This window comes from Pyrus communis, chromosome 9, assembly GCF_041283825.1.
Source record: "Pyrus communis isolate YQ-2024b chromosome 9, ASM4128382v1, whole genome shotgun sequence".
NCBI classification, from domain to species: Eukaryota; Viridiplantae; Streptophyta; class Magnoliopsida; order Rosales; family Rosaceae; genus Pyrus; species Pyrus communis.
The window spans coordinates 26,081,974-26,108,818 of NC_142573.1; the positions used below are offsets into that span (position 1 = coordinate 26,081,974).

The 26,845-nt window shown below is 39.1% G+C and overlaps 3 protein-coding genes across 5 annotated transcripts; 2 read left to right on the forward strand and 1 right to left on the reverse strand.

Annotated features, from left to right (window-relative positions):
- Nucleotides 1-2,561: 2,561 nt before the first annotated feature.
- Nucleotides 2,562-7,999, forward strand: FRS11 (FAR1-related sequence 11). Of its 2 annotated transcripts, none has more exons than XM_068479082.2 (4): nucleotides 2,562-2,745; nucleotides 3,545-4,582; nucleotides 5,307-5,750; nucleotides 6,734-7,999. In XM_068479082.2, the coding sequence occupies exons 2-4, from the start codon at nucleotides 3,587-3,589 to the stop codon at nucleotides 7,349-7,351; spliced, it is 2,058 nt and encodes a 685-aa protein (XP_068335183.1). In that variant the 5' UTR covers nucleotides 2,562-2,745; nucleotides 3,545-3,586; the 3' UTR covers nucleotides 7,352-7,999. The 2 variants fall into 2 exon arrangements, with proteins under 2 accessions (XP_068335183.1, XP_088556022.1); XM_088699896.1 differs by having other exon boundaries at nucleotides 2,584-2,749.
- Nucleotides 8,000-8,449: 450 nt separating this feature from the next.
- LOC137740265 (uncharacterized) lies at nucleotides 8,450-10,390 on the forward strand. Its single transcript, XM_068480113.2, has 3 exons — nucleotides 8,450-8,766; nucleotides 9,717-9,821; nucleotides 9,929-10,390. The coding sequence occupies exons 1-3, from the start codon at nucleotides 8,722-8,724 to the stop codon at nucleotides 10,040-10,042; spliced, it is 264 nt and encodes an 87-aa protein (XP_068336214.1). The 5' UTR covers nucleotides 8,450-8,721; the 3' UTR covers nucleotides 10,043-10,390.
- A 318-nt stretch (nucleotides 10,391-10,708) lies between these two features.
- Nucleotides 10,709-13,620, reverse strand: LOC137740264 (increased DNA methylation 3-like). 2 transcript variants are annotated; one of them, XM_088699897.1, is made up of 3 exons: nucleotides 13,249-13,620; nucleotides 11,375-11,551; nucleotides 10,709-11,228 (listed from the first exon to the last, which is right to left on the reverse strand). In XM_088699897.1, exons 2-3 carry the CDS (start codon nucleotides 11,541-11,543, stop codon nucleotides 10,978-10,980), a joined length of 420 nt encoding a protein of 139 aa, XP_088556023.1. In that variant the 5' UTR covers nucleotides 11,544-11,551; nucleotides 13,249-13,620; the 3' UTR covers nucleotides 10,709-10,977. The 2 variants fall into 2 exon arrangements, with proteins under 2 accessions (XP_088556023.1, XP_088556024.1); XM_088699898.1 differs by lacking the exon at nucleotides 13,249-13,620 and adding an exon at nucleotides 11,875-12,107.
- Between the last annotated feature and the right edge of the window lie 13,225 nt (nucleotides 13,621-26,845).

The following is a 26,845-nucleotide window of genomic DNA, read 5'->3' on the forward strand; positions in this document are numbered from 1 at the left end:
TTGCAATAGCTAGCTGCGGCAGTTTGATATGTACTTGGTTGTTTTTCTAATCACTGCTTGTGCATCATTCGACCTAACTACTGTAGGCAAAATGGCAGTTGTTAAAGAAAAACAAAAATGTGAACCGCTCCGAAGAAAGACTAGTTGTTAAAGAAAAACAAAAATGTGAACCGCTCCGAAGTAAGGAGGGGGGAGGCATTTAATAGAAAAGGGCAACGCTACGTTTCCAAAATTTGTAGACTAAATTTTGGAAACTAAAGGCTATGGAAGAGAAATAGATTGGTTTTTTGTGAACTTGTACAAAACTAGTGGCGTAACAAAATAATAAAAAACCCATAAAAGAAGCTTGAAAAAAAAAAAAACGACTTACTAAAAAAAAAACCGAACTCCTATCCCTATTTTTCTTCCTGTGCTTTGGTCTTCTTGGGCTTTTTGGATTAAACTTAATTCCAATGGTTTGTGTAAAGGAAATCGTGGTCCAGCTTCTTGTGAAGGAATTTTCAGGGATTGTCATGGTCATTGCAACTCTTGTTTTGGTGGTTTCTGCCAAGGAATTGGTCGTTGCAACTCTTTTTTTTTGCATAACTATCAACAATTTTTATTGGTCTAGAATTTGCACATCAATGGGGTTGGCATTGTCTTTGGTTGGAAAGTGACTCTTCTATTGGTATTTTTGCTCTCCAATCGACTGATTTTGGTCTTCTTTGACCACTTCATACGCAATAGTCTATTTGTTTGGACCGCATTTAGAAGATGAATTTCAACAACTCTCACATACATCGCGAAGGGAATGTTGTTGCGGAAAAATTTGCTAATATGAGTCTCTTCTCCAATTTTGGTATGGCATGATTCCGTTCCGTTAATAGCTCATGCCGATTTGTTTTCAGACTATATTGGCTTTCCTGATTTCCGCTTCTCAAATTAATTTACATCTTGGTACACATGTTTGTCTCACTTTTTTATTCTTAACCTTATGATGTTGTTCGATCTGTTTTGCAAGTTTAAACCATTAGGTTTGGCTTTGGAGGGGTTATGTTTTATATCCCCCTCTTTTCTTGTACTTTATTGTTTTCATTGTTAGAAGGGTAAAATTTAGGTCCTCTTGTTTTTCATATGCTTTTTTATTCTCTTTTCTTCTTTTTTATTTTTATTTTTTTGTCACAAAGACAACTTTCATTACAATAAAAATTAGTACAAGGCCCAAAAAGGACCAAATAAACAACTACAGGCAAAGTAAAAGGCCCAAGCGAAATGAGCGCAGTAACCCAAGATACAACAGAAGGCCCACACAAGCTTAGGCCTGAAGGCAGCAGAAAACAAACAATAAAAATCCCTAATCTCCAACAGCAAAGACCACATCATCGCCGCCATCACATCCTCTGAGAAAGTCAAACTCTAAATTGAGAAAGTACACATCAAATCCAAGTTCCCTTCACAAACCCCTGCAAACATATACAAACAAAGTAACATATGGGAAGTAGGTGAGGCTAAGGGGTTATGTAAAATACCCAACACTTGGCCTCGATGGAAATCCGGCATGCCGGTTGGGGGAGGGGAACTGAGGGAGGGAAGTGGATCTGATATCCAATTTCTGGTCAAAGCCTACCAATCAAGCACATGGGGGGATGGGGATAAAGTATCACAGCTAGGAAGGAGGGAGAAAGGGAAATAAAAGACAGAAAGCAGTAAAAGCAGGGGGAAAAAGGCCGGATAATGGAGAAGAAGCCCTGGATAGTTGAGACTCGGATCAAGGAAAACTAAGATTAAACTCAAGGAAGGAAGAAAACTGGAAAAGATGAAGGAAGAGGAGAAGGGAAGTAAGGAAGGGGGAGGAGCAGAGGAGATGAAGGGAAGGAAAAGAAGGAAAGTGCAAATGAAAGAGAACTCGAGAAAACTCAAGAGGAAAATTAGAAGAGGGAGGAGAAGAAGAAAATAAGGAAGGAAGGGAGGATGCCTCCGGCACCCAACCCAAAGGCTAGGGCTGACAGCAAAGTTGCTGGAAGTCTTTCACAGAGACAATTTTAGAGAGAGAAATTGGGAGACTTTTTAAAGAGAGACTCGATTGTATAATAGTGAAGTAAGCTATCAACCCAAATTAAAATTCTTGATTTGCTGTACACCGATCATACCTTAATTAATAAGAGAATTGTTTCTAATAATAAATAAAGACAATGAATTTGTAAATGGTTTGCATATCACAGACAAATTTGGAGTAATACCAATTTAACGACGATCTATTATAGCCAAATTCTTTATCTTCTGGGGGATCGAAATCTACAATAACCTTACTTAGTATATAATACTCGCGCTGATAATGTGAATTTGCATCCCTTTTGTATGTTTAGGATGCGACAACCACCAACGTGAAAAAAATTAAACGAAATCTCAAATTTACAACTCCACTGTTAAAGTGAAACTGTAATGTATCGTATTGTGATTGTGTCGCACTTGGCAACCCCATATAACATTGGGCCAAGCAACGCTACCACAAAAATACAACCCAACCCAACTGACAGCTGGCCCCAAATAGCTTTTGAGGCCCATCGACCACCAAGCTGCCTACCCCCTTTTTTTCCCGTGTTTTTCTCTGTAGTCCGTGGAGGCAAGCGTGGAGGACCTGAGACCGACGCACGCAGCAGCAGCAACAGCAACAGCAACAGCAACAGCAGCTCCCTGTCATTTGTGTGTGGATTCAGTTGCTGTATTCGTAGCAAATAGCAAGTCAAGGAATCCAATTTCCCAAGGGTAGGTGTGTGTGTTTATATGACTATGATCCTCCTTCAATATGAAATCCACACGTATATTTGCTTCTCAATTTTTGGGTCTTCCTTCTCTTGTAGCAATCGTCTTCCAGATTCAAAACCCATTTCGTCAATTTCCCCAAATTTCGTGTTCTCAATCGAAAATTTGAGTTGGGTATTTATTTATATGACCAATTGTCAGGATAAAAAAAGAGGTTGGTGTAGTTTCTGCAGGTCTCTGTAGATTTGGAGTCAATTGGGGTTAAAAGATGTATCCTCCATTAACGTTACACAAGCACCCCATGTGTGCACAAGTGACTCCTCCTTCCCCTTTGCTTTCTTCATCTTTATTTATATTTTTAGATGTATAAGACAAAAAATTGCTCATCACTTCAATGGAATTTTGAGTCCTGAGCCTCCGTCTAAGTACTTAGTGCTAACCGAAGACTTGGCGCAAAATTGAGCGCAGTGGCATAGGCTTGGTTGTTGTTGTAACATTTTTTTAGTCAAATGATAACTGGTACTTATTAAATTAATCGAATGTGAATCGATACATTGACATCTTCAGCTAAGATATTGATTTTGGTTTTGGATCATCTCTATATGTGTAGTTGGGCTATGTAGTACCATAACTAAAGATTTCTTCATCTATTTTCTGTTGTTATTTTCGTATTAAGCGCATATTTGTTAGTTTCAGTTTATTATGCTAACTTGGGCTATCTAGTAAAAGTTTTTCCTCCTATCATATATTCATGTACTGGGTTGATTCTGTAATTAATACTCTTCCATTTCTTTCATATCAGATAAGCAACCGTTAGAGTTACACTAAGCTGAAGAATGACAATATGATGTCTGAAGCCGCAGGACTTAGGAATGACAATATAATGTTAGTGGTTTATGATGATGCTTCGGATCAACGATCGTTGTCTTTGGATGATACCAGCAGCACTGAGGAATCGCCTGATGAGACCAGGCTTTCATTGGAGACCACAAATGATCTAACTCCATATATTGGACAAAGATTTTCTACTCATGATGCAGCTTATGAATACTACAGTGAATTTGCTAAGAGATGTGGATTCTCAATCCGGAGGCACCGCACAGAGGGAAAGGTTGGGGTAGGAAAAGGAATTACAAGACGCTACTTTGTCTGTCACCGTGCTGGAAACACCCCCATCAAAAACTCCAGTGAGAGTAAACCTCAAAGGAACAGAAAGTCCTCCCGATGCGGATGTCAAGCTTACATGCGGATAAGCAAGACAACAGAATTAGGAGCACTGGAATGGCGTGTCACGGGTTTTGCAAACCACCATAATCATGAACTCTTGGAACCAAACCAAGTTCGTTTTCTTCCTGCTTACCGAACTATTTCTGAGTCTGATAAGAGCCGGATACTTATGTTTGCCAAGACAGGAATTTCGGTGCAGCAAATGATGAGGCTCATGGAGCTGGAGAAGTGTGTGGAACCAGGGTGTTTACCATTCACTGAAAAGGATGTTAGGAATTTACTCCAGTCATTTAGGAAATTAGATCCAGAAGAGGAGAGTATCGACTTGTTAAGAATGTGCAGAAGTATCAAGGAGAAAGATCCCAACTTCAAATTTGAGTACACCCTTGACTCAAACCACAGATTAGAGAATATTGCATGGTCATATGCATCATCAGTCCAGGCATATGAGTCATTCGGTGATGCTGTGGTGTTTGACACTACTCACCGCTTAACTGCATTTGACATGCCACTTGGGATATGGGTTGGAATAAATAATTATGGTATGCCTTGTTTTTTCGGCTGTGTGCTTCTACGAGAGGAAAGTTTAAGGTCGTTTTCGTGGGCATTAAAGGTAAGAGTGACCATGTTTATTTTTCATCTTCATAAAATCTGTCACATCACTTGTATACTTTACAGAGGGATACCGTAAGGTTATCTTGGACAAACCCGTTGATAGGTACTTAAGTTTAATTTGGACTATGACTAATACATTGTTGATACCGTAAGTAACTTGGTCTAGCAAATGAATTAGGATTCTCTTTTGTGACACAAACAAAAGCCATGGAAGCATGTGACAGTGTAAACCAGGGAAGCATGTGAGAGTGTAAACTTAGTTTCTGAAATAAAGGGCATCAAAAGGATGGGTGGGAGGTGAGAAAGCTTAAAGTGTAATATTAACGATTGGTCAGTCAGTTTTTGGCCAACCATAAGAGATGTTGCTTAGGTGATTGTGGTTCATACTTAAAGCAAGGGACTGATTTTTTTTTTTTACTTTTTTTCTACTTTAAATTTGAATCATTTTTAAGCAGTTTTGTAGTACAATTGTATAATGCGAGGGACCAAGTCCTTATCAAATTTATGGCAGTTTAACTAATGAAGTTGGGGACTTTTCTTACCCCCTAGTAAATGCCAACAATCATCTCCTCTTATGTGTTCTGTATATCAGTCTTTTCCTGATAACCAGTTTGAACTAAAACTTATATGTGTTGAAATCTTCTTATACTCATGATGAATGTCTGGCATCTGCAAAACTTCATCAGTCTCAAGTTTACTTTGGTTTTCTTTTTTGTATGAAGGCATTCCTGAGCTTCATGTATGGGAAGGCACCACAGACAATATTAACTGACCAAAATGTGTTTCTGAAAGAAGCAATAAGCATGGAAATGCCAACTGCTAAGCATGCACTATGCATATGGATGATAGTGGCAAAGTTTCCTTCCTGGTTCAATGCTGTTTTGGGTGAACGTTACAATGAGTGGAAGAGTGAGTTTTATCGCATATACAATTTGGAGTCCATAGAGGATTTTGAGCTAGGATGGAGAGACTTGGTAAATTCTTTTGGGCTTCACTCTAACAGGCACATAGTCAACTTGTATGGCCTACGTTCGTTATGGGCATTACCGTTCTTGAGAAGCCATTTCTTTGCAGGAATGACTGCAATTGGACAGTCAAAGTTCATTAATGCATTCATCCAACGATTTTTGAGTGCACAGACCCGACTTGCGCACTTTGTTGAACAAGTATGCGTCCCGTTGCTCAATTTACAATCAAATTTGAATAATTCCATTTATGATTTACTCTTAACTCTTGTTTGGTTAGAAAGTCTGGTTATACTCTGATTCATTTTAGTGTCTTGCTTGGTCAAATGTAAAGGTAGGATGATATTAACATAGGAAGATTGATATTTCAGTATTAGGCTATTTATTCAAAGTGGTTTTGTAATTCTACCTTGCCTAAGATTTTGTAGTACATCAGAACATGGAAATTTGTGTGTGTTTCCATGTGTCAAACAACATCAAAGCACACACAATTTTAATAAGTCAAAAACTGTAACTACAGAGGAAGAAGTGTTGAGCTACAATAATATTCTTCCTGTGGTCAATGTGTTATCTACCTTTGACCCCGGACATGCTAGAACTTTAAAAAAAAATTATTTGGAACCTGAGTTTTGTCAAATAGTCTGTTTAAATGCGCAATTTTTCAGTTTATATGGAGGTTCTATATAGTACGCAATTCCAATTATGAGGGTAAAGTGGAAGTTGATGAATGTTAACCTGCTGAGTGCTGACTGTACGGTAAACAATGTTTTCCTGTGACTGCTTCATGCTTGAATGACAAGCATAGCTCCTTCTACTGATTTCTCGTGTGGTTTACGTACCTATCACAGTTGATTTTCTACACTTAAATGAATGTGTTGGTGGATGGAACGAAGTTGTACCTGTCATTAAGTTTGTGGAAGGTAGTAGTCTACTTTTGGAAAACCTATTTTGCTGGTATTTAGGAAATAAACTTAATCGAGAATTAGAGTTAGCCCAAAGCTTATCTAATATACATGTTGGTTAATGCGCATTTAGGTGGATGTATTATAGGATGCACATTTAAGGAGTCATGTCTCTTTGTGAAGATGCATGAGGCATATCTTATGATGTATGAGGCATCTCTCGTTTTTTTTATTTCTTTTGTGTTTTTGTCCTCAATTGTTTACTTCGATTTGCACGAGCAGGTAGCTGTTGCTGTGGATTTTAAAGATCAAGCTGGAGAACAACAAACAATGCAACAGAATCTCCAAAATATTTGCCTTAAAACAGGAGCGCCTATGGAATCCCATGCGGCCTCAATCCTTACTCCTCATGCTTTCTCTAAGCTTCAAGAACAACTTGTTTTGGCTGCCCACTACGCATCTTTTCAGATGGAAGATGGTTTTCTTGTGCGACACCACACAAAAGCTGATGGAGGTCGTAAAGTGTATTGGGTTCCTCAGGAAGGCATCATAAGTTGCAGTTGCCATCACTTTGAGTTCTCTGGAATTCTCTGTCGGCATGCACTTCGAGTTCTCTCCACAGGAAATTGCTTTCAGATACCCGATAGATATATTCCTGTGCGATGGCGCCGGATCAGCATGCCTTCTGCAAAACTCCTTCAGAGTGCTCCAAGTGAACATGCAGAAAAAATACAGTTATTGCAGAATATAGTCTCAACTCTTGTAACAGAATCTGCCAAGTCTAGGGAGAGACTAGATATAGCAACTGAGCAAGTCTCCATTCTCTTATCTCGTATACGAGAAGTGCCTGTTTCGTTGCAAAGTACAAGAGAGATTTGTTCTACGCATAGGAATATTTGATTCATACATTCAGATAGCATAGTCCAGGTTCTCATGGACAGCAACGCTTGTCAAGGTTTGCTAAAGAATGTAAGTCGGACAGGCTTGGAAGCTGCAATTTGCACCAGAGGCTTGGAAGCTGGTATGTCTGATAAAGTTGTTGCTTGACCTTTTTGTAGTTGTTTTGGTACCCATGTGATGATGGTTGTAGAAGGACTTGGGTTTTTTGGACTTCATTTCGTATGCCCTACGGCCGATGGATGAAGACATTTCTGCTAGTTGCCAGTCGGGACACAAGAATGCGGATACATAGAGGCACGGTTGTTTTGAAGCAATGGACGGATGTTTCTCCCTCAGTTGATTGAGTCGGAGTGTCTCAACACCAGAAAAATAGAACGCAGTTCCTTGTCTTCATGAAATAGGGACACCAGAAGAAACAAGGTTGGATTGGTTACCAACAACTGGAGCACCCTGGAGATATTTGGAATTGACAATAACATGCTGCGGTGCACGCCAACTAAAATCATGCAAGAGGATTGTAGCTCAAGGCGATTAGAGCATTTACTAATGTATTTGATGTTCTTTGTTCGATCCCGCACTCCCAATATCACTTGTATCTTGGAAGACAAAACTAGGAATCAAAATCGAACCTCGGCAACTTCGAATGGATGCCACATCTTATCTCTGCATCTTCTTCATTTTGAGAGAGAGAGAGAGAGAGAGAGAGAGAGAGGAAACCTGTGCGTAAAACAGAACAAAGTGGGTCAATCAACTCTAGCTCAAAAACACAGCCCAACCCAGCTTACAGTTAGACCCAAGCAGCTTTTAAGGCCCATTAACCACCAAGCTGCCTACCTATGTTATGTTGTGCCCTTTTTTGTTAATTGCATTTTACACCACAGGGTTTAGACATCATTAGTAAAAATGAGTTACGAGATTTCAATTTTCGTGTATTGCACAACGTGATTTCAAAATTGTACCAATTTAACTTCTCTTTAAGTTTCACATTCTAATTAGACGTTACAGAGTGATTTAATTGGTGCCATTTGAAAATTAATGGTATTACTTTGCGAAAATTGAAATCTCAAAACCTAATTTACAAATGATTCCAAAAGTTTTGGTGTAAAATGCAATTAACCCATTTTTACACAAGTGATGTGCATTTTTCTCTGCCGTCGGTGTAGTCAGAGCGTGGCGAACCTTAAACCTCTAGTTTATGCGAAGCCTGAAGGAGGAGGACCTGAGACGGACACACGCAGCAGCAAATCGCAAGTCAAGGAATCCAATATCCCATTTCCTCAATTTGCCCAAATTTCGTCTTCCATATCGAAAAATTATAGTTTCTGCAGGTTGCTGTAGATTTTGATTCAATTGGGTGTTAAAGATTAAATATGCATCCTCCATTGACGCTACACAAGCACCCCATGTGTGCACAAGTGAGTTCTCCATCCCTTTTCCTTTGCTTCTCTTTCTCTTTAATTTTTTATCAAATTTTTTATATGATTTCGGAATCGGATCGTCTCTGTTTGTGTAGTTTGAGAGTCATGATTCACTGCCTGAATTGCTTTGGCGTCTCATAGATTGTATTCAACTTAATGGGAAACTGAACCTGTAACTAGTTGTGTCTTTCTGTGCCAAATTGCCAATACAATTACAAACAAAAAAAGCAATTGAAGTGTTTTTTTGGAAGATGTGCTTCTAAGCACAAGTGCTTTTTGAAGAAGCATTTTCAAACGGGTAGTCTAAGGGTTCGTTTAGAAGTGGTTTTAAAATGATTAAAAACGTTTTTGATGAAAATATTTTTGAAATCAATCCATAGTAAAAATTCAAGTGAATCTTGGAAAAATGCTTTCTACAAGAAGCACATAACTGGTCCTTTTTGCATAAAGCACATTGCTTTTGGAACCTAAAAATATTTTCTCTAAAAACGTTTTCAATTATTTTTAAAGCACTTCCAAACGAATTAGGAGGCTTGCCAGTGTGTAGCCCAGCTAATGTTTGATTTCAAATGGAGAAAAATTGACAACTTATAGACAAGAGTTGCGTAACCTAATTCATTCATTATATAAACACGTATGGAACTACATATACGCAACCAAATAGATGAGTTATGTATCAGGATTTGCCAGTTCTGTTATAGCTGGATACAGTTTGGGGTTACAATTTATGAGGTTAAGGGAAGATGGTTTTGATCAAACATCTCTCGTAAATCTGCCAAGAAAAGTCATAAAAGTTGTTATCTCGACACGAAAAATACCGTCAAGACTCCTATCTTGAGGTCTTAGATGGTTTCTGGTGTAGGAAGTTTCAGTTTTTGATATTCGAGTTATGAAATTAAGCAGCAAGTTGATATATTTATTTTATTTCTCTTTGTGTGCGGGTGTAGATCATCGAGGAGTTTCAGAAGTGTCATGTAGACCATCCTATTGCAAAATTCTTTGGTCAATGTACAGACCTCAAAATACAGCTCGACCGTTGTTTCCGACAGGAAGTAAGTCTTAGTTATCTGAGTCTTTTTATTTCAAAAATAGAAACTGATAATTGTTGTAGAGTCTTGTTAATTATTTTGGGGTAATAGTTTTGGAATTACTGCAACAGAAAGCTGTGAAGAGGAAGGCAAACTTTGAAGAGAGTAAAAAACTCAAGGAAAGGCTACAAACTTTGAGGAAGGAAACTGCTGAGATAACCCCTGAGAGTTCTGTACAAGCTTAATTGCAAACCAAGGCATTCTTTTAGCGACGGAAAAAAGGCGCAATATCAGGTACACTTCATATTGACGAATATAATGTAGTATGTTGCTTCCACAGATTAGTGACATGACAAGATACTCCTCAATGTCGTGTTGCTGGCGATGTTGGCCTTTATTTTCTTCATTTTGTCGAACGTGTGTCCGAATAGTCTCTTTCGTTTGAGGGAAACAAATGTACAAGAGAATGTTTCAAAATAATTTTGAAGTTTGAGGAATATTATTCATCGAAAATAAAAGTAGGATTCATTTTCAGTCGTAGTTTCAATGGAACTGTGTTATATGTTGAATAATACATGAGCAGCTTCTTTAAATTGCAAATCTTTGTCCTCTTGAGATATGTATGCTAAATCATAACTAGAAGTTTAATCTACGTTACTTGGGAAAACTTTGGCGAATGGCATCGCTTGAATTTCAATCCACGACCACCACAAGTGTCGTTTCACTGCTTTCGCAACGACATTTTGAAGGATCGCTTTACCTTGTATCACCAAGAGACTCGTACAAATGCCACAATGCAGAGCTTTAAATGCAGGTGCTCTAGCTTCATCAGAGACTGGCCAGCACCTTATGGGCAGAATTTATGCTAACAGGAAGCAAATAAAGTTAAAAAACTGAAACAAGATTAAAGATAATTTTGAATCGCTCTGAAGGCTTCACACGCGTTCTTTATTTCACAATACGAAAATCCTTCTGCAGGAAAACATTCTCAAAACTTAAATCCTCAACCACCCTTGACGATTTAAGTTACAGTAGGAAATTAAAAGACAAACCCTAGATCGAAGGGCTGAAACACCATTGGAATTTGTATCACTCCTGTTCTCCATCGGACCATCGCCAGTTACATCTCCGTCATCATTGTTCAACTCAATTACACTAGCTTTGGATGTGCTTTGATTTTTCACTTTTTGCTTAATTTGCTCGATTTGAGAACAACGATCTCGAGGAGTCCATCATGCCGGAAATGAGGAGAAAAGAGACGGGGGTTAACAGGTCCGGGAAGACTGAAAGAAACGGCAAATGGTCCAGGCGGGCATAGTTGCTGGACTCTCATACGGTACACAGTTGATGAGTTTCTCAAAAGTTCAACACCGTTCATGACTCCTTGTATATGAACCCTTCCATCACGTTGGATAACACATTTTATGTTACCTGCGACAAGAACCAAAAGCCCGATTAATTACCTACTACTTCCAACTTCGTCGCTGAGATTTGCAATCTTGGACAACATTAACTTTAACAAACACACCAACAACTATGAGGATTGAGAACTGAAAATGAAAATGAAAACGTATTACCTCGATTCGTTCGAAGACCAGCAAGTGCAACTCGAGCAAGGTAGGCAGCTTCGCTCTCGCCAATGTCGACAACACCGCCATTACCTTCCTTTGCAATTGCTTTTCCGGTGAAAGCAACGCCCGACTCCTTCGAATGTGGACGACGATTCCCGACATTTTCTGCTCGCATCTTGATCACTGAAACTAACTAGGATCAGATTTCATTGAAATATTTACAATGCAGCACGGTAGGAAAAACGGAACAAAACAATAAAAATTGTGCACAAATGCAAGTCGTGAGTTGCCCAGGTGGTTCAGGTATTCCTCTTCAACGCACTGTGTCCTGATTCAATCCTCTTCCTCCCATTGGCGTAAATTCATGTAGATGATCACTTTTACGTACAAAAATGTGCAATCTCACATGTGAAATTAAACAATGTGAAATTTATGCATGCCGTTGCCTATTACATTACAGAAAATTATAATTCCGCAATCCAAAATTGTGTTATGAAATTTCATACCGGCGTCGCCAAAACCGAGGGAAAATAACGGAGAATCTTCGAATACACCAAAAAATGGATGGGTTTCTGAACAATCCAACACCCCAGGTCTTCGGATTGGTGGTGGGTTCGTCGGGTCGCGGCAAAATTAATCCGGACCGGATCCTAGTGTTTTGGACGGAGTGAATTTTGAAAAGCAGATTTTTCCAATTTGAACACGGGCCGGGTCTAGATTTGGTAACTAGGAAAATGGGTTGGGCCAGCACACAATTTTACGTTAATTGTAGTGGGAAAGGAAAGGAAATAAAATTGGAATTTAATTAGGTAATTTGTTTGAGGTTATAAAATTTAATTTTAGTATTACCAAATCAACCATTGGGTGGTGGATGCATGCTACTTTCTGTATATCAATTGTACAAGGAAAGGAATAAATTGCAATTTAACTCGGAATAATTTGTTTGAGCCTTTGAGATCACAAAATATTTTTTGAATGGAAGGTTTAAAATTATCAACATTAGGATTGAGTCAACGCCGCCAAATTCACTTGTTTATTTATTTTTCATTCATACTCATTTTAGGAATAAGAGAATAAATAAATAAATCCAACCCATGAAAACCGTCCAGCCCAACCCATCTTAAAATGGTTTGGGAGGGTTGGTTTGCTTATTTTCTTGTGTAAAAAGGGTTATAATACTGACAACTAGCCTATTGGGTTGGGCAAAGAGATGAAGTCCAACCTGACCAACTTACCCAGTGATCACCCCTATTACTTAGAGTGAAAAAGTGTTTCCATTGACATATATTAGAAATAAAATATTCATTACCCACCTATGTCAAATGTGAAATAATTTGTTGACCTTAAACAAAGAGAAGTAAATATTATTTAAAATACAAAAAGAAAATAATAAATTAAACAAAATCACCTCAACTATGAGTCGCATAATAATCTCATGCTTCATGTTTTGAACATTGCAATGTTATACATCATCTTATAACTTTGTTGTAATGTCATACCTCCATCAACTTTTCTATTAAATGCTGACGTTGCAAGACTGGAGCCCACTCATTCGCCAAATGAAATAAAAAATTAATTAATTAATAATAAATTATTGTTATTTATTTAACAATTAAATTTCATTAAAAACAAATAATCTTGTGGACCCCATGTTTGTTTAACAATTAATTTAATAGAAATAATAATTTTTTGGGCCCCCACACCCAATCTCTATTTTTCTCCCTCAAGCTCTCCCTTATCTCCCAACTTGCGTCTCTTTCTTCATCCGTAGCCGCATGTTGCACTGCTGCAGCTTATGCTCCGTTTAACCTCAAATCTCTACCAAAACACATGAAATTTATCTCAAAATGGAGATCACAAAACAAGGAATAGAAATATACCCTTTTTAGGCCAAGTCGTGGCTGAATAATGGCCTGAGCTTGTTAGCCCAAAACTGGGCTTGTGGTTTCTCGCGAAATCGAGGCAAATTCAAGCCTCTCATGCTCGAATCTGAACCTCAAGATGAAGGCGAAGTGATATGTGGTCCTAGTCTCATCCAATCTGATGAGGAATTGACAGATTTTTCATCGGAATACCGTGAGGTGGTGACGGCTTCCATTTGTGTTGGTGTACAGAGAGAGATTAGATAAAGTTGGGACTTGAGCGTTGAGGGAGAAAAGAAGAGAGGGTGACACGATTATGGTGGTGGTCTGGAGGGTGGCCGTTCTTTGGGGGTCAGCTTCTCTGTGAACACAGAGAAGTAAGAGACGGTGAGAGTTGGTAGAGAATGGAGATTTTGAGGGAGAAAGAGAGAGATTGGGGATGGGGCCCACAAAATTATTTTTTTAATTAAATTTAATTGTTAAATAAATAAAAATAATTTATTATTAATTAATTCATTTTTTATTTCAGTAGACGAATGAATGGGTCCCGTTCCTGCCACGTCAGCATTTAATAGAAAAATTGACGGAAGTATGACATTGTAACAAATTCATAAGATAAGATATGACATTGCAATGTTTAAAACATAAGGTATAAGGTTGTTATGCGACTAATAGTTGAGGTGATTTTGTGTAATTTATCCAAAAGAAAAAAGATTGTTTGCAACTGCAAGTAATTGTGCTTCAAAGAAGCATTGGACTTGTATGGTTAGCAATGTTGAGTGGTACCTTTCTAAGAGTGTATCAAAGCTTCCACTGTACAAAATTCAATTGTACCATGTTTATAATCGCACTTGAAACCACACCTTTGCCTTCGCTTTCCATGACAATGCTCTCCTAAGGTCCTCTTTTTTAGGATCTGTGAGGACCACTTTTATGTGAATCATAGGATTGATCTAACGGTAAAAAAACTGATAAGGTTATATAACTATGACACTCTTCAAAGTTACAAATAGACCACTTCGTCCCAAACTTGTCACGAGAAATGCTTAACTTTGCCTTACAACCCACACGAGTTGATCCAAGATTCCTTTCTTCCTTGATTGATGTATTCTTTTTTGTTTTCTGATAAGTCTCGTCTGGTTCGCCTTCTTTTGAAGAAACAAATTGTTTCCAGCTAATTTAATTTGTTCCTTTTTTTCTTTTTACTTGAACCCATTTTGACGCTAAATCCAACTTCTCAAGCATATTGATCGTAAAAATCATATGCTTTCGTTATTGATCCAAATTCTTAGCCTACTTTGGGATTTCGTTCACCTGCAACTTGTTTGAGGTGAAGGACTTCTTTGTTCTTCCATCATACAACAATCTACAATTAAAATTAAATTAACATGATGCAAAAAAAAAAAAAAAAAAAAAAAAAAGAGAATGGGGTTGAGGTTGAACCACCAGCAAAAAAGATTATAAAATAGGTTACTATGGAACATAATTAAATAAGAGTGGTGCTCAATTAAAATTACAGTTTTTCATTGGTTTTTTATATTAGCACCTCATAAAATGTTGAATGCACATAACATTAAAATTTAATATTAAATGACTTATTTATCCTATTATGCAATGACAATATTGACCTTACTAGGTTAAAAAAAATTCTAAATACACCTCAAATCACTTTTAGCGTATTATTTTTCTTCTCAACTATCAAAACCCTCCCACCCTCCATTGTTGAACAAAACCCTAAACCCCTTTGATCAATTGATTGTGCATTGGATGCATCCTATGCCCAAGCCCCTTTGCCTTTTTCCAACCTCAGGCCTCTAGTTCTAGTTCTATTTAATAGTGTTGTAAGTGAAGTGAAAGATGATGAAAGTTGCTATGCAAATTTGACAAAATCCTCTCTTCCGTTCTGGGGAAATTTGTAGCAAACAAAAAACACTCTAAAAATTTATTGCTCCTAATTTTTCATATCTCAAAAACCCTACCGCAAGAATATTATCCAGGGCTCCTTATTCTACTACAAGTGACCATCATCTTGTTAGCAAGTATGGTAACCCTTGAGATCATCTTCTTCTATGTGGAGGATCTGAATGTGGGTAACGTTGCAGAGATTCACTAGAACACGATGGTGGAGCACTTGTCCAATTAAGGTAATGAAACCAATTTGATCAGTTGATTTGAAATCTTTCGGTAAACTAAACATTCAAATGGTTAGATTCAGTCCCTAAAAATTAAAAATGAATGTTATAAGATTTGAGAAATGTGGGGGGTATAGAAAATGTGGGGTGTATGTACAAAATATAAGGTGTATATTAAGAATGTGGGGTGTGGGGGTATTATGGAAAAATATATAGGGTGTATAAAGATAATTTTTAAGTGAAAAAGCAAATGTGAGGTGTATTAAATATGTGGGGTTTATTCAACAATTTATAGGGTGTTAATATAATAAGCCTTTTTCATTTTACGATAACCATAAACATGATTTAATTTTTACTTTTTTTTAACTGTGGAGAGGGGAAGGGAGAAATTGAAATCAATACAACCACAAATGATACATTTTAGTTGCTGGAAAGAGAATTTAAATTTTTTGATGACCCTGCAAAATTGGACATCGCGCAATGTTCTCCTTCAACTTACGAAATCTATCAACTCAAGGATGAGCGTCAACTCTTTTTTTTTTTTTTTTTTTTTTTTTTTTTTTTTTTATGTGTTTTTTCATTTTGTTTAGGTGTAATAGGATTATATAACCTCATCAACTTTTTTACCATTAAATTAATCATATAGTTCACATAAAAATGACCTCTTAGGTCCTCAAAAAGAAGACATTAGGAGAGCATTGTTGTTGATTCATGTATTATGATTGGACTAATTATGGTAGATAATTGGCTTAGCCAAGTTATGTGTGGGTCTCACCAGTTGAAATGTATAATCTACAAAATTATTTTATTTTTTTTACAAACGATATTACTATTATGAGCTTAGGTAAACGCAATCGAATGATTTGATGACACATCCCGGCCTGAAATGTCCACTTGGACTCCGAATTGAGTTGTGCTGGCAGACACTCAGAAGGTGATGAAGTCATAAAGTGGACATTCTGGGTGTCGGCCATCACAACTTGATTCAGAGTCCAAGTGGATATTCCAGGTCGGGGTGTGTCATTTGAACTCAAGGATTAGTGAGTTAAAAGATCCACCATTACTCACAAGGTCCAATTCAAAATACTAGATATGTTAGTTCTATGTATAAACATGAAAATCCTGCGACAAATGAGACAATAACACGTGTACAAAATAATTATTTTGTATTAATGAATTTGTAGGGTCAGAATTTCTTTACAACTTGATCCTCTGCTTTGATATCTGAAATGTAAGGAGTGTAACGTTGTTGATCCAAGGGTTGCGATGACTTGATCTTGGATGGATGGATGCCGCAAGGTTTTAGCCCTTGGCAATGAAGGATCAACACGGGTAGTAGTGCTTGGTGATTCTTCGAAGGTTTGGTGAAGAACACAGAGAGCCTTTTGAATTCTTCTTAGTGATTGGGGATTTGGGTGCTTGAGCTTTAGCAGCGTCTGGATACTTGAATGATTTCTGGATCCCCTTTTCTTTGTCTTGGAACCTTCTATTTATAGACTTTCCAAGCTTTGACTGCAGATAGATTTGGCCTTGATTGTGGGCTTGATTAATTGACGAAAGAACCAGGACTTGATTTGTGAGTCGATTAGTGATTTGACTCCATCAATTAAAATCAAATAATTCCCTTCTGCCAAGTGTTGACACTTGTCCTTCTTGATAACTCGTCTGATTTTGATGAATCACGTACCATGTGTACAATTTGTGGGACACATGGTACATGCCATGTAAGCCCTCATATGCCAAAATTTAATGCATTGGTGAACATTTATTTTCACCGAAATTTCGATGTCTACAAATGGTCCCACTTCAAAGTGCATCGTATGTATGTGCTTGTCACATGTAGAATATATGTTTTGAAGTCCTTCGCATAGTGGATATATTTGACCTCTATGCTTTGAAGTCCCTCAATGTAGATGTCAATTCAAAGGTCGTCGAGGCTTGATCTTGAATTATGCTGGAAATTTCTTTAAGGGTCGTCGAGGCTTGGTATTGAATGAAACATGGCCACGATGAGTTTCATATGGCTGGTGATCTTCGACATTGGTAATGGATGAATTGGTACGTGCTTGTTGTGCTTGTTTATTCTCCATGAGCTTGATGAAAAACACGGTGTTTGATTTGGCTAGAGAGCATTCTGGTTTCCTCCAAAGGTTTGGCTTTGCTTCATTTCTTTGGAGTTGAATTTGATCCAAGGGTGGTTGACACTTGATCTTGAATTCGGACTTGTGATTTCTTTAAGAGTCATTAAGGCTCGATCTTAAATGCAATGAGACCACAAGCAATTTCACATGGTTGGTGAACTTTGGCTTTGGTAGTGGATGAATCCACACGTGTTTGTTATGCTTATTGATTCTTTACGAGCTTGATGAAGAACACAAGTGTTTGTTTTGGCCAAAGAGCTTTCTAGAGTCAATTTGATTTAAGGGTGGTGGGCACTTAATCTTGAATCGGACTTGTGGTTTCTTCAAAGGCCGTCTAGGCTTGATCTTGAAGGAAGCAAGACCCCAAGCGGTTTCACGTGGTGGGTGATCTTTAGCTTTGGTAGTGAATGAATAGGCACGTGTTTGTTTATTATCCACAAGCTTAATAAAGAACACGATTGTTAAGTGTTTGAGAGATTTCTGGATATCCAGGGCTTCGACTTGCTTCTTTTTACTATCCCCCGCTTATGAATGAGTGCCTGGTATTTATAAGAAAATAATAAGAATTGATTTGGAATACCTAATTGAAGCATTAGGCTTGCCATGCTGCTTTGTCATCCTACACATACAAATGAATATATATGTGTATATATATATATATATTATACACATATATAAAAATAATATCCACGACACCATCACTATTTTTTCCTTCTTTTCTTGATTTGTTCCTGCTGTCTTCCCCGTCCTTGATTCTTGATTTCAGGTGAGGAAGTCACAACATCCTTGAAATTTTTTTCCTAATTCAGACTTTCATTTTCCAAATTCGGAGGATGTGATTAGGGTTTGAATTCTGTTAGGGTTTCTTCCTTCACACTTAAAAAATAGGCTGATCTTCTTTGAAGTGACCAAGTGCAAGCATCCCAAGTTGTTTTGCTTTTCATCACATCACCATCAATTTTGCCTTCTGATTTTCCTTTATCGTTTCCTTCAATTTTGCTTTCTTTCCCTTCTGAATTCCTCGATTCCCTTTGACATGATTCCTTCAATTTGATTCTCTTGGGTCTATAAATTGCGCAGCCATCTCACATCTCTTATAGTGGCCTTCGGTACAAACACTCTTACACAGATTAACATTCATCCACCCATTTTTATTTGATTCCTTTTGTATGTAAGTGTACACGTCGTCCTCAGATTTTGTCGTGTTCTACTTCTACGTTCCTGCCCGCTTCTGTGCACTGCATCTTGTTGTCTGTCCCAGTGTTGTTGCTTTCTCCATCTCTTCTGTAGTGGGGGTTATGGCTTCTTTTGTTCCGCATCCGATGCGTTTGTGTCCTACGTTTGTGTCTGCTCTCTCGGCCTTTGCTCGCATGCATGTTGCCTTCATAAATTCAGGCCTCAATAATTTGCTGGATTTATTCTCGCAATAGTCTGGGTAACAAAGCCATCCCAACTGCAGCTTATTGTTAATGAGCACCACATCCAGTTCCTTTGGTTTGACACGGGTTTTAAGTGGGTGAAGACCCCACTTTAACATATGTATATACTTTTTTATTGTCTTGTTGTTTTTGTTTTTTTTTTTCCAGGAGTTTTGAAAGATATCGTCTACTACAACAAATAACCATATGAAGTAAATACATTATTCTGGGGCAACGTCAAAATGAAGACTTGAATAGTAGTGGACCTCTCTTGCTCAGATCTTAATGTGTTTTGCCACTCAAGCCCACGTGTCGTCTTCGAGCACAGGTCCTAATCGTATGTGGCGGTTCCCTTTGTTGGGTTTGTTACGGCATTCGTCATTGGTTATGCAACGCTACTACCGTCACTATCTTCTATTACCGTTCATGTCTGCTATTGCAAAGTCATCACTGCTACTTGATGCAGAATCGTCATTACTAATGTTTGCTGCAGAATCATCATTACTATTGCAAAGGAATTCCTAGATTGCACTGCCCCAACGGCGACACTGCCACAGTGACTGCACTATGTTTGCGATGGCATTGCTTTGGCGATCACACTACCTCAGTGATTGCATTAACTCGATGATTGTACTAACTCCGCGATCGCAGTGTCTCGACGACTGCACTACCTCAACGACCGCACTGCCTCTACGACGACACTGCCTCGGCGACCTCATTTCATTTGTGATGATACTACCTCAGCAATTGCATTGACTCGACAATCGCACTGCCTCGATGACGTCACTGTCTTGGGGACTTCATTGCCTCGACAAAGACACTGCCTCGATGATTACACGGCCTTTGTAATGACATTACGTCGGTGATCACACTGCCTCAACGACGTTAGTGCCCCAGGGACTGCAATGCCTCGACGATTGCACTGCATTTGCAACTACATTGCCTCGACGACTGCATTGCCTCTACGACACTGCCTCGATGATAGCACTACCTCAACGACTACACTACCCCTTCAACTGCACTGTCTCGGTGACTGCCACTGCCTATTTTCGACATTACGCTTCTTATGAGGACAACAACATGCTGCTGCTTATGAAGATGAGGACACATCGCTGCCTGCAAAGACGAGGACACGTCATGCTACTGTGACGACAAGGCATGATGCTATTGTGACAACAAGCTGTGATGCCGCTGTAAGGAAGAGGACACGTCATTGCCTTTGAGGACATGCCACTACATACGAGGATGATCGCTGTCAGTGCTGCTTTATTTCAAAGGCTGGAACCCTTATTTTTCATTTTAATGTAACTGAACTTGAAGTTAAGAATTCGAGCTGCCTACGTACCCCCATTTAGGGAGGGATCAAGTCATTACGTAATTCAGAGGGTTTTTTTTTTTTTTTTTTTTTTTTTTTGTCCTAATTTTTGTTTGAATCGCCCTTTCGGATTTTCAACTCAATGAACTTTTGCTTGAGTCGCCTTTTCGGGTTTTCAACTCAACGAATTTTTTTTTCTCTTTTTTTTATTTTTTATTGTGTCCTAACTTTTGCTTGAGCCACCTTTTTGGGTCTTCAACTTAACATACTTTTTTTTTTTTCATTTTTTTTATGTGCCGTATGCAATTTAGGCTCTTGGAGGCCAGGAGCATTTGTTGTCGCCTTTTAAGCTCGTGTGAACAAGAAGCTTTGGTGTTGCCTTTTAGGCTCATGCGAACGATGAGCATTTTGGTGTATATTTGGTGTCGTTTGCAATTTCAACTCGTGCATGCAAAAAGCGTGTTTGTACCTAGTGTAGTTTTAACTCATGCAAGCAATAAATGTTGAAGTGAATTTGTCAAGCGATCTTAGAGAGGTGTTCCTTGCAGATTTCATAGCAAGGAGTCCTAACCAATTAATTCTTAAAGAAGTTTTCGGGGAAGAAATCGCGCACCGTGATGGGGATGGACGATCTTCGTATCAAAGTTGCATCATCTTTGACTATTCTATGCTAGTTTAGATGTTGATGAGAGCTTATTTGCCTCCTCATGATTTGTCAACTTGTGGACAAGGCGTATGCTTCTTGGGCGGTGTTTCTAGAGTGACATGAGTCTATCCTTCAACTTCACTAGGCTTAACTGGCATGATTTTTGGAAAATGTCCCTAACCATTGAGATGAAGATGTTGAGTCAAATGAGCCAAAAATGACAGTGGTATGGTTTGATTCCACCAGATCATCAAGACCTAAGTCGATGACTTCTTCTACGGCCAACTTCATGATGAGATCTTTCAGCACGAAGTACATTTCAACCGGATACTGATGACGTGGTGGTACTTATAGTATCTTGGGTTGTCGATGCGATTCATCTCTTCCAGCTGTTTGCACTCAAGTAAATTGATCACCATTTTTTCAAGCAAGTTTTCCAACATGGCAACCACATCGGAGTCGGGGAATGGATAAGTCTTCTCCTCAAGATCCTTCAAAGTGCGTTTACACTTATCTTGGTCATGAAAAGCTTCGGTCGACTTCACCTTGTCTCATGTTGAGATTTTAACGGCAGTTGTGTTGACCACCATTGCTTCATTGACAAGCTCCCTCTTGGATTTGTCCATTTTCTGCCCAAAGAATTTATTTTCTCTGTAGTTAGCAATAGGGTCTTTCTTCCTATAATGGGCGATGCTCAACTCCATGTCGTGGGTACGAGTAGCTAGCTCTTCGAAAGTCCAGAGCTTGATGCCTTGGAGAATGTAATGTAATCCCCAATGCATGCCTTGTACGCACATTTCGACCGTAGAAACCTCCAAGAGCCCGTCCTTACAGTCGAGACTTAATGAGCGTCATCAATTGATGTAGTTGACAACTGGCTCGTTATTCCACTACTTTGTATTTGTAAGCTCCATTATGCTGACGATGCGACGGGTGCTGTAAAAATGGTTCAAGAAGTCTCGCTCCATTTGATCCCGATTTTTTACGGACTCAGGCTCTAGGTCCGTGTACCAATCAAATGTATTCCATTTCAAAGAGCGGACGAATTGTTCACGAGGTAGTCTCCTTTGGTCCCCGCGTTGTTGCAAGTTTCGACAAAGTGGTTAATGTGTGCTTTAGGTTCCCCTTCCCATCAAACTACATGAACTTAGGTGGCTGGTACCCCGTCGGCATCCGCAAGTCATCAATTAGCCTGGTGCAAGGTTTGGAGTACATCAATGCATCCCACGAAAAAGGTCCGTAATTGTTCCCTGATGGTGTTTATGATCAAGTCCTAAAGTTACTGGATGGAAAGAGAGCTCATTGATGTTACTTTAGACTCTGGATTTTGTTTCCATCCAGCCTTGTCGACATGACGTGCCTCCTCCTTACCAGACTTCTAGTCATGCTGATTCTTATTTGGGTCAAGGTCGACTTCTCTGTTATACTGCAATTCCAATCGACTCATAATCGTAGCGATCTACACATATTTCTCCTCGATAGTTTTTGTCAGCTTCGCAATCGCCTCGTTCATCTGTGCAAGTTGCTCCTCAATGAAGGTGGCACCAGTGGTCATGACTTGCATAACCAAAAGATGTGACTTTCCCTTATACATAAAGAGTGCTGGTGAAGTCTTCGCGCGACGGTTACTGGTCAGTGATCTGCAGTAGGATCCTACGTTTGAGTTCGCGTCTGAAGCCAGTGACAAGGAGTGCTCTCTCAAGTTCTTCGAAGACAGAGAATCCCTGTTGGCCATTTTGGGATGTCATCTTGTGTGCCACAACAACATGCTTCGATACCTCCAACGAGGCTAGGTTAATGACGGGTGCGCGCCTCTGACGCTTCCTTTGCTCTCTTAGCAGCACCAAATTGGAAATGGTGCATTGAATAGTGGTGACCACCTTTGCCTTGCTACGGGTTGTGACGTCAATGGATTCTCCGTTTGCGGTAAAAGTGCTGATGTTTTTTCTCTTGGTTGCAAGAGCAACTTGTCCCTTCTTTGATGTCATTGACTTCGAAATGTGCTTGGATTTCTTGAACAGAGAAAGAGATAAGAGGTAGAGATATCCCACTGGGCATGCCAAATTTGTAAGCACGAAAATTCTAAAACAAATGAGACCAGAACACATGTACAAAATAATTGTTTTGTATTAATGAATTTGCAGGGTTACAATCTCTTTACAACTTGATCCTCTAATTCGATCTCTGAAATGTAAGGCATGTATTGTTATTGATCCAAGGGTCACGATGATTTGATCCTGGGTGAACGGATGCCGCATGGTTTTGGCTCTTGGCAATAGAGGATTAGCAAGGGTAGTAGTGCTTGATGATTCTTCGAAGGTTTGATGAAAAACGCAGAGAGCTTTCTGAATTCTTTTGAGTAATTGGGGATATGGGTGCTTGAGCTTTGGCAACGTCTGGATGCTTAAATGATTTCTAGATCCCCTTTTCTTTGTCATGGAGCCTCCTATTTATATACTCTCCAAGCCTTGACTACGGATGGATTTGACCTTGATTGTGGGCTTGATTAATTGACGAAAGAATTAGGGCTCGATTTGTGAGCCAATTCGTGATTTGACTCCATCAATTACATTTGATTAAATTAAATTAAAATCAAATAATTCCCTTCCGCCATGTGTTGACACATGTCCTCCTTGATGACTCATCTGATTTTGATGAAACACATGCCATGTGTACAATTTGTTAGACACATGGTACATGCCACGTAAGCCCTCGCATGCCAAAATTTAATGCATTGGTGAATATTTATTTTCAACGAAATTTCAATGTCTACACTATGATCCAGTGTTACTGCTCTTCACTTTAAAGTAAAAAGTCTTATATTAGAAACTTGTAAATTGAAGTTTGATACCATTATTTATTCCTCCTTCCTTAGTGTAAATATGTATCATTGTATCAACAAAAGGAAATAATTGGTGCTCAACTTCTCACCATATTCTACCATTTATGTAGGGGTTCTGAGAGATTATTGGTACTTCTCTCCGTAATGTGGTAAAACTACAACCTCTCTCCCAAATAATAAATTTGATACTCATTCGTCGTAGATTTCTTGTGAAGTACATATTTGTAGGGACAACGATCGGCCTACTATTTACTCAGAAAGATTTGTCTCCCTAATAATTCTTCAGTTAATTACGTAGTGTGGAGTTTGTGGATGCAAATTTCTGCCTTCTTCTTCTTAGTTAAAATTGCACCCACAAAACAATTAACATCTTAGGTCAAGGCTAAGAGCCTCACGCGCCCACGATGCATTTTTTTTTTTTTTTTGGGGAAGGGGGGGTGAGGGTGGGGGGTGGACTTTGGCCGAAAAACCTCTGATGCCAACGTTAGAATTTGAGGACAACTGTTTAGAGATATTTGGAGAATTTTGCAAGATAGTTCGAATTAGATTTTTGGGAGAAATAAAGGCTATTTATAGGGGTGTGGCCGGCCCCTCTTTTGAGAAGAAGGGTCCGGCTAATTATGGTGATTTTTGAGTGTAATTGCAAGATATTATGTCAAAATAATATCTGAAAATCAATTAGGAAATTAATTAGAAAACTAGTTAGTTAATTAGGAAATTAATCAATTAATTTAGGTAATTAACCCTAATTTGAATGAATAGTTGAGGGTTATCTTGTGGGGATGATTTGATGAGGATGGATGAAATAGGTTTTGAATAAATACATATTTTGATCACTTTTGACCTTGATTGAGTCGTGATTGTCCGCTGCTTGCGTGCAGGAATTCTGGTATGCCTCAAGGGTAATTTTGTTTTTTTCACCCGAAAATCCAAGTGTCGTCTCCATATTCTTCTTGATTATTTTGGGCTCCACAAATGCCCCCACACCTGTTGGGTTGCTCGCATGAAAGGGCAGCAAGTGTATAAATCTTCTTGCTTTATGAAACATAGGATTGTTTCCTATTTTGATGTAGATTCCCTCTTTAATTGGAAATTATCTCCTTCTAGGAAAAGGAAATAAATTTCTTCTGAGGTCTATTTGAGTCTACCTTAAGTAGATTATTAAATCAACTTCAGAGAGTAATTTATTCTACCCTACAAGAGAGAGAAAGCTAGAGGATATTTGTTTCCCCTCCCCTAGCAATCTTTTACACTTGCTCATGCAAATGACTGTCTTTTGTTGCTTTCTTCGTCTTCTTCGTGCTGCACCGAGGCAAGAAAAAAATTAATTTTCCTTGTCTTATTCTTGGATAATGATGTCGCAGGGCAGTTGTCAAGGTGGTGCAGCACGTGGGCTTACAAGGGCCAGGAGTCGACTCGGCATAGATCGAGAAGGTGTTATGGCAGGGACCACTGCTTGGGCTGTTCGGTTTGGCTAAAGCTAAGGGCGGCTGTGCTACTGGGGCGACAGATTAAGACGCTAGGGGCGCAGTGCTAGGCGAACGGCATGTCTCATATCCTTTGGGCTTTTAGACTTGACGCGAGCTAGGTCAGTGATTGAGAGAAATGAGGAGGTCGTGGGCTTCATAGACTGCTAGAATGCTGAGAATGCAGGTCTCCCCTACTAAGTACCATGAATGGCATTGGCTGCTTAATCATCTTTGTTGGGAGAAAAGTGGGCTGCCTCCGAGATAGGAGATAAAGCGAATCAAGGCGGAGGCATTGGCTCGTTCGATCGCTGTAGTGGATCCTGCTATTAATGAAGATGGGAAAAAAAGATTTTCCCCTCTTGCTTAAGAGGTGCCGGCTAAGAAAAAACCAAAAACTTCTTCCGCTGCTCACTAGGGTTCGCCAACTGCCTCCAAACTTGTGATTGACTTGACTTCTTCCAATGGGATGAAAGATGAGGCTGCTAGATCTGAGCCAATGACGCATGCCATGCTAAAGATGGCTAGTTCGATTGCCGATAAGATTGCTCAGCACAGAGGCTCCATCATGCCCCTAGTGCTGAAACCAATGTCAATGTGTCCGTTGGGAGCTAAGTCTAGTTCACCTTTGGAGAGGCTTGCTAATATGAAGAGCGATAAGGTGGACTCCGCTACTAAGTCTATGCTCCTTCACCAAAAAGATACAAAAGCTACCAAGGAGGTGGCAAAGGTTGTGGCAGCCGAAGCTTATTCTTTTGTTAAGAAAATCAAATGGTTGGAATCTGAGTTCATCGCTCTAAAGGGGTCTAATATCTCTGCCCCCACTTCTCTACAGCTTGAGACCACTCGCCAAGAGATCGTTAACTTAAAGATTAGGCTTGACGCGATCCAAGTTAAGTATGAAAGTGCAGAGAATGAGATCAGATGTTACATACCTCATATTCAAGATCTTGAGCGTGCCATTTATAAGCTTCGTTCTACTGCATATGCAAAGGATGAAGAGTTGATTACTGCTTATAACCGAGTGATTCACTTCAAGAAGGTTGTTGATAGGCTTGAACTCAAGTGTTAAAACTCCAATGTGCACTGAAGATCAACGAAAGTTTGAAGAAAGAAGTGGATAAGTTATAGCGTGTCCGTGTTGGTCTGCTCGAGGAGAACAAGCAAGTGAAAAATGAGAAGACTAGGCTCGAGGTTTTGCTTGTTCAGAGTCAGGCTAATTTCTACAAGCTGGGTTATGTAGATCATCTCTTTGGTAGGTCATATGACTTCGAGTTTGCTCGGAAAGACTTTGAAACCTTCTCTATTTGTCTAGAAGACTTGTTTGCCTTTACTTTTAAGGCCCCCATTGGTGAAGTAGTTGGAAAGGTTGATGCCCAAGCTGGAGCAGCCAGGGCTGAAGTGCTGGATGATGCCGCTGCTGAGAAAGTTGCAGCTACTGAAGATGGCAGTTGAGTAGTCGTGAGATGTCCAAGCTGCTGAAGGGTAGTCTTCTAGGTAGCCTTTAGGATTTTTTTTGTTTTCCTTGTTGTTTTTTGCTTTGCTTGAACTCTTTCGATCTTTGCTAGTCGTTTATCAAATTTTCTAGAAAATTTAATAAACTTGCTTCATTCGCTTTTCTTTATCTTCGTTTCTTTTGTTCATGCCTTAACCTT

What these genes read in the sequence shown, in the direction of transcription:
- FRS11 (XM_068479082.2), top strand. Translation starts at nt 3,587, where the DNA reads ATGATGTCTGAAGCCGCAGGACTTAGGAATGACAATATAATGTTAGTG. An exon ending in CGTTTTCGTGGGCATTAAAG is followed by an intron (nt 4,583 to 5,306) that starts GTAAGAGTGACC and finishes TTTTGTATGAAG; the next exon opens with GCATTCCTGAGCTTCATGTA. An exon ending in TTGCGCACTTTGTTGAACAA is followed by an intron (nt 5,751 to 6,733) that starts GTATGCGTCCCG and finishes TTGCACGAGCAG; the next exon opens with GTAGCTGTTGCTGTGGATTT.
- LOC137740265 (XM_068480113.2), top strand. Translation starts at nt 8,722, where the DNA reads ATGCATCCTCCATTGACGCTACACAAGCACCCCATGTGTGCACAA. An exon ending in AGCACCCCATGTGTGCACAA is followed by an intron (nt 8,767 to 9,716) that starts GTGAGTTCTCCA and finishes GTGCGGGTGTAG; the next exon opens with ATCATCGAGGAGTTTCAGAA. An exon ending in ACCGTTGTTTCCGACAGGAA is followed by an intron (nt 9,822 to 9,928) that starts GTAAGTCTTAGT and finishes TTACTGCAACAG; the next exon opens with AAAGCTGTGAAGAGGAAGGC.
- LOC137740264 (XM_088699897.1), bottom strand. Translation starts at nt 11,543, where the DNA reads ATGCGAGCAGAAAATGTCGGGAATCGTCGTCCACATTCGAAGGAGTCG. An exon ending in TGGTCTTCGAACGAATCGAG is followed by an intron (nt 11,229 to 11,374) that starts GTAATACGTTTT and finishes TTCTTGTCGCAG; the next exon opens with GTAACATAAAATGTGTTATC.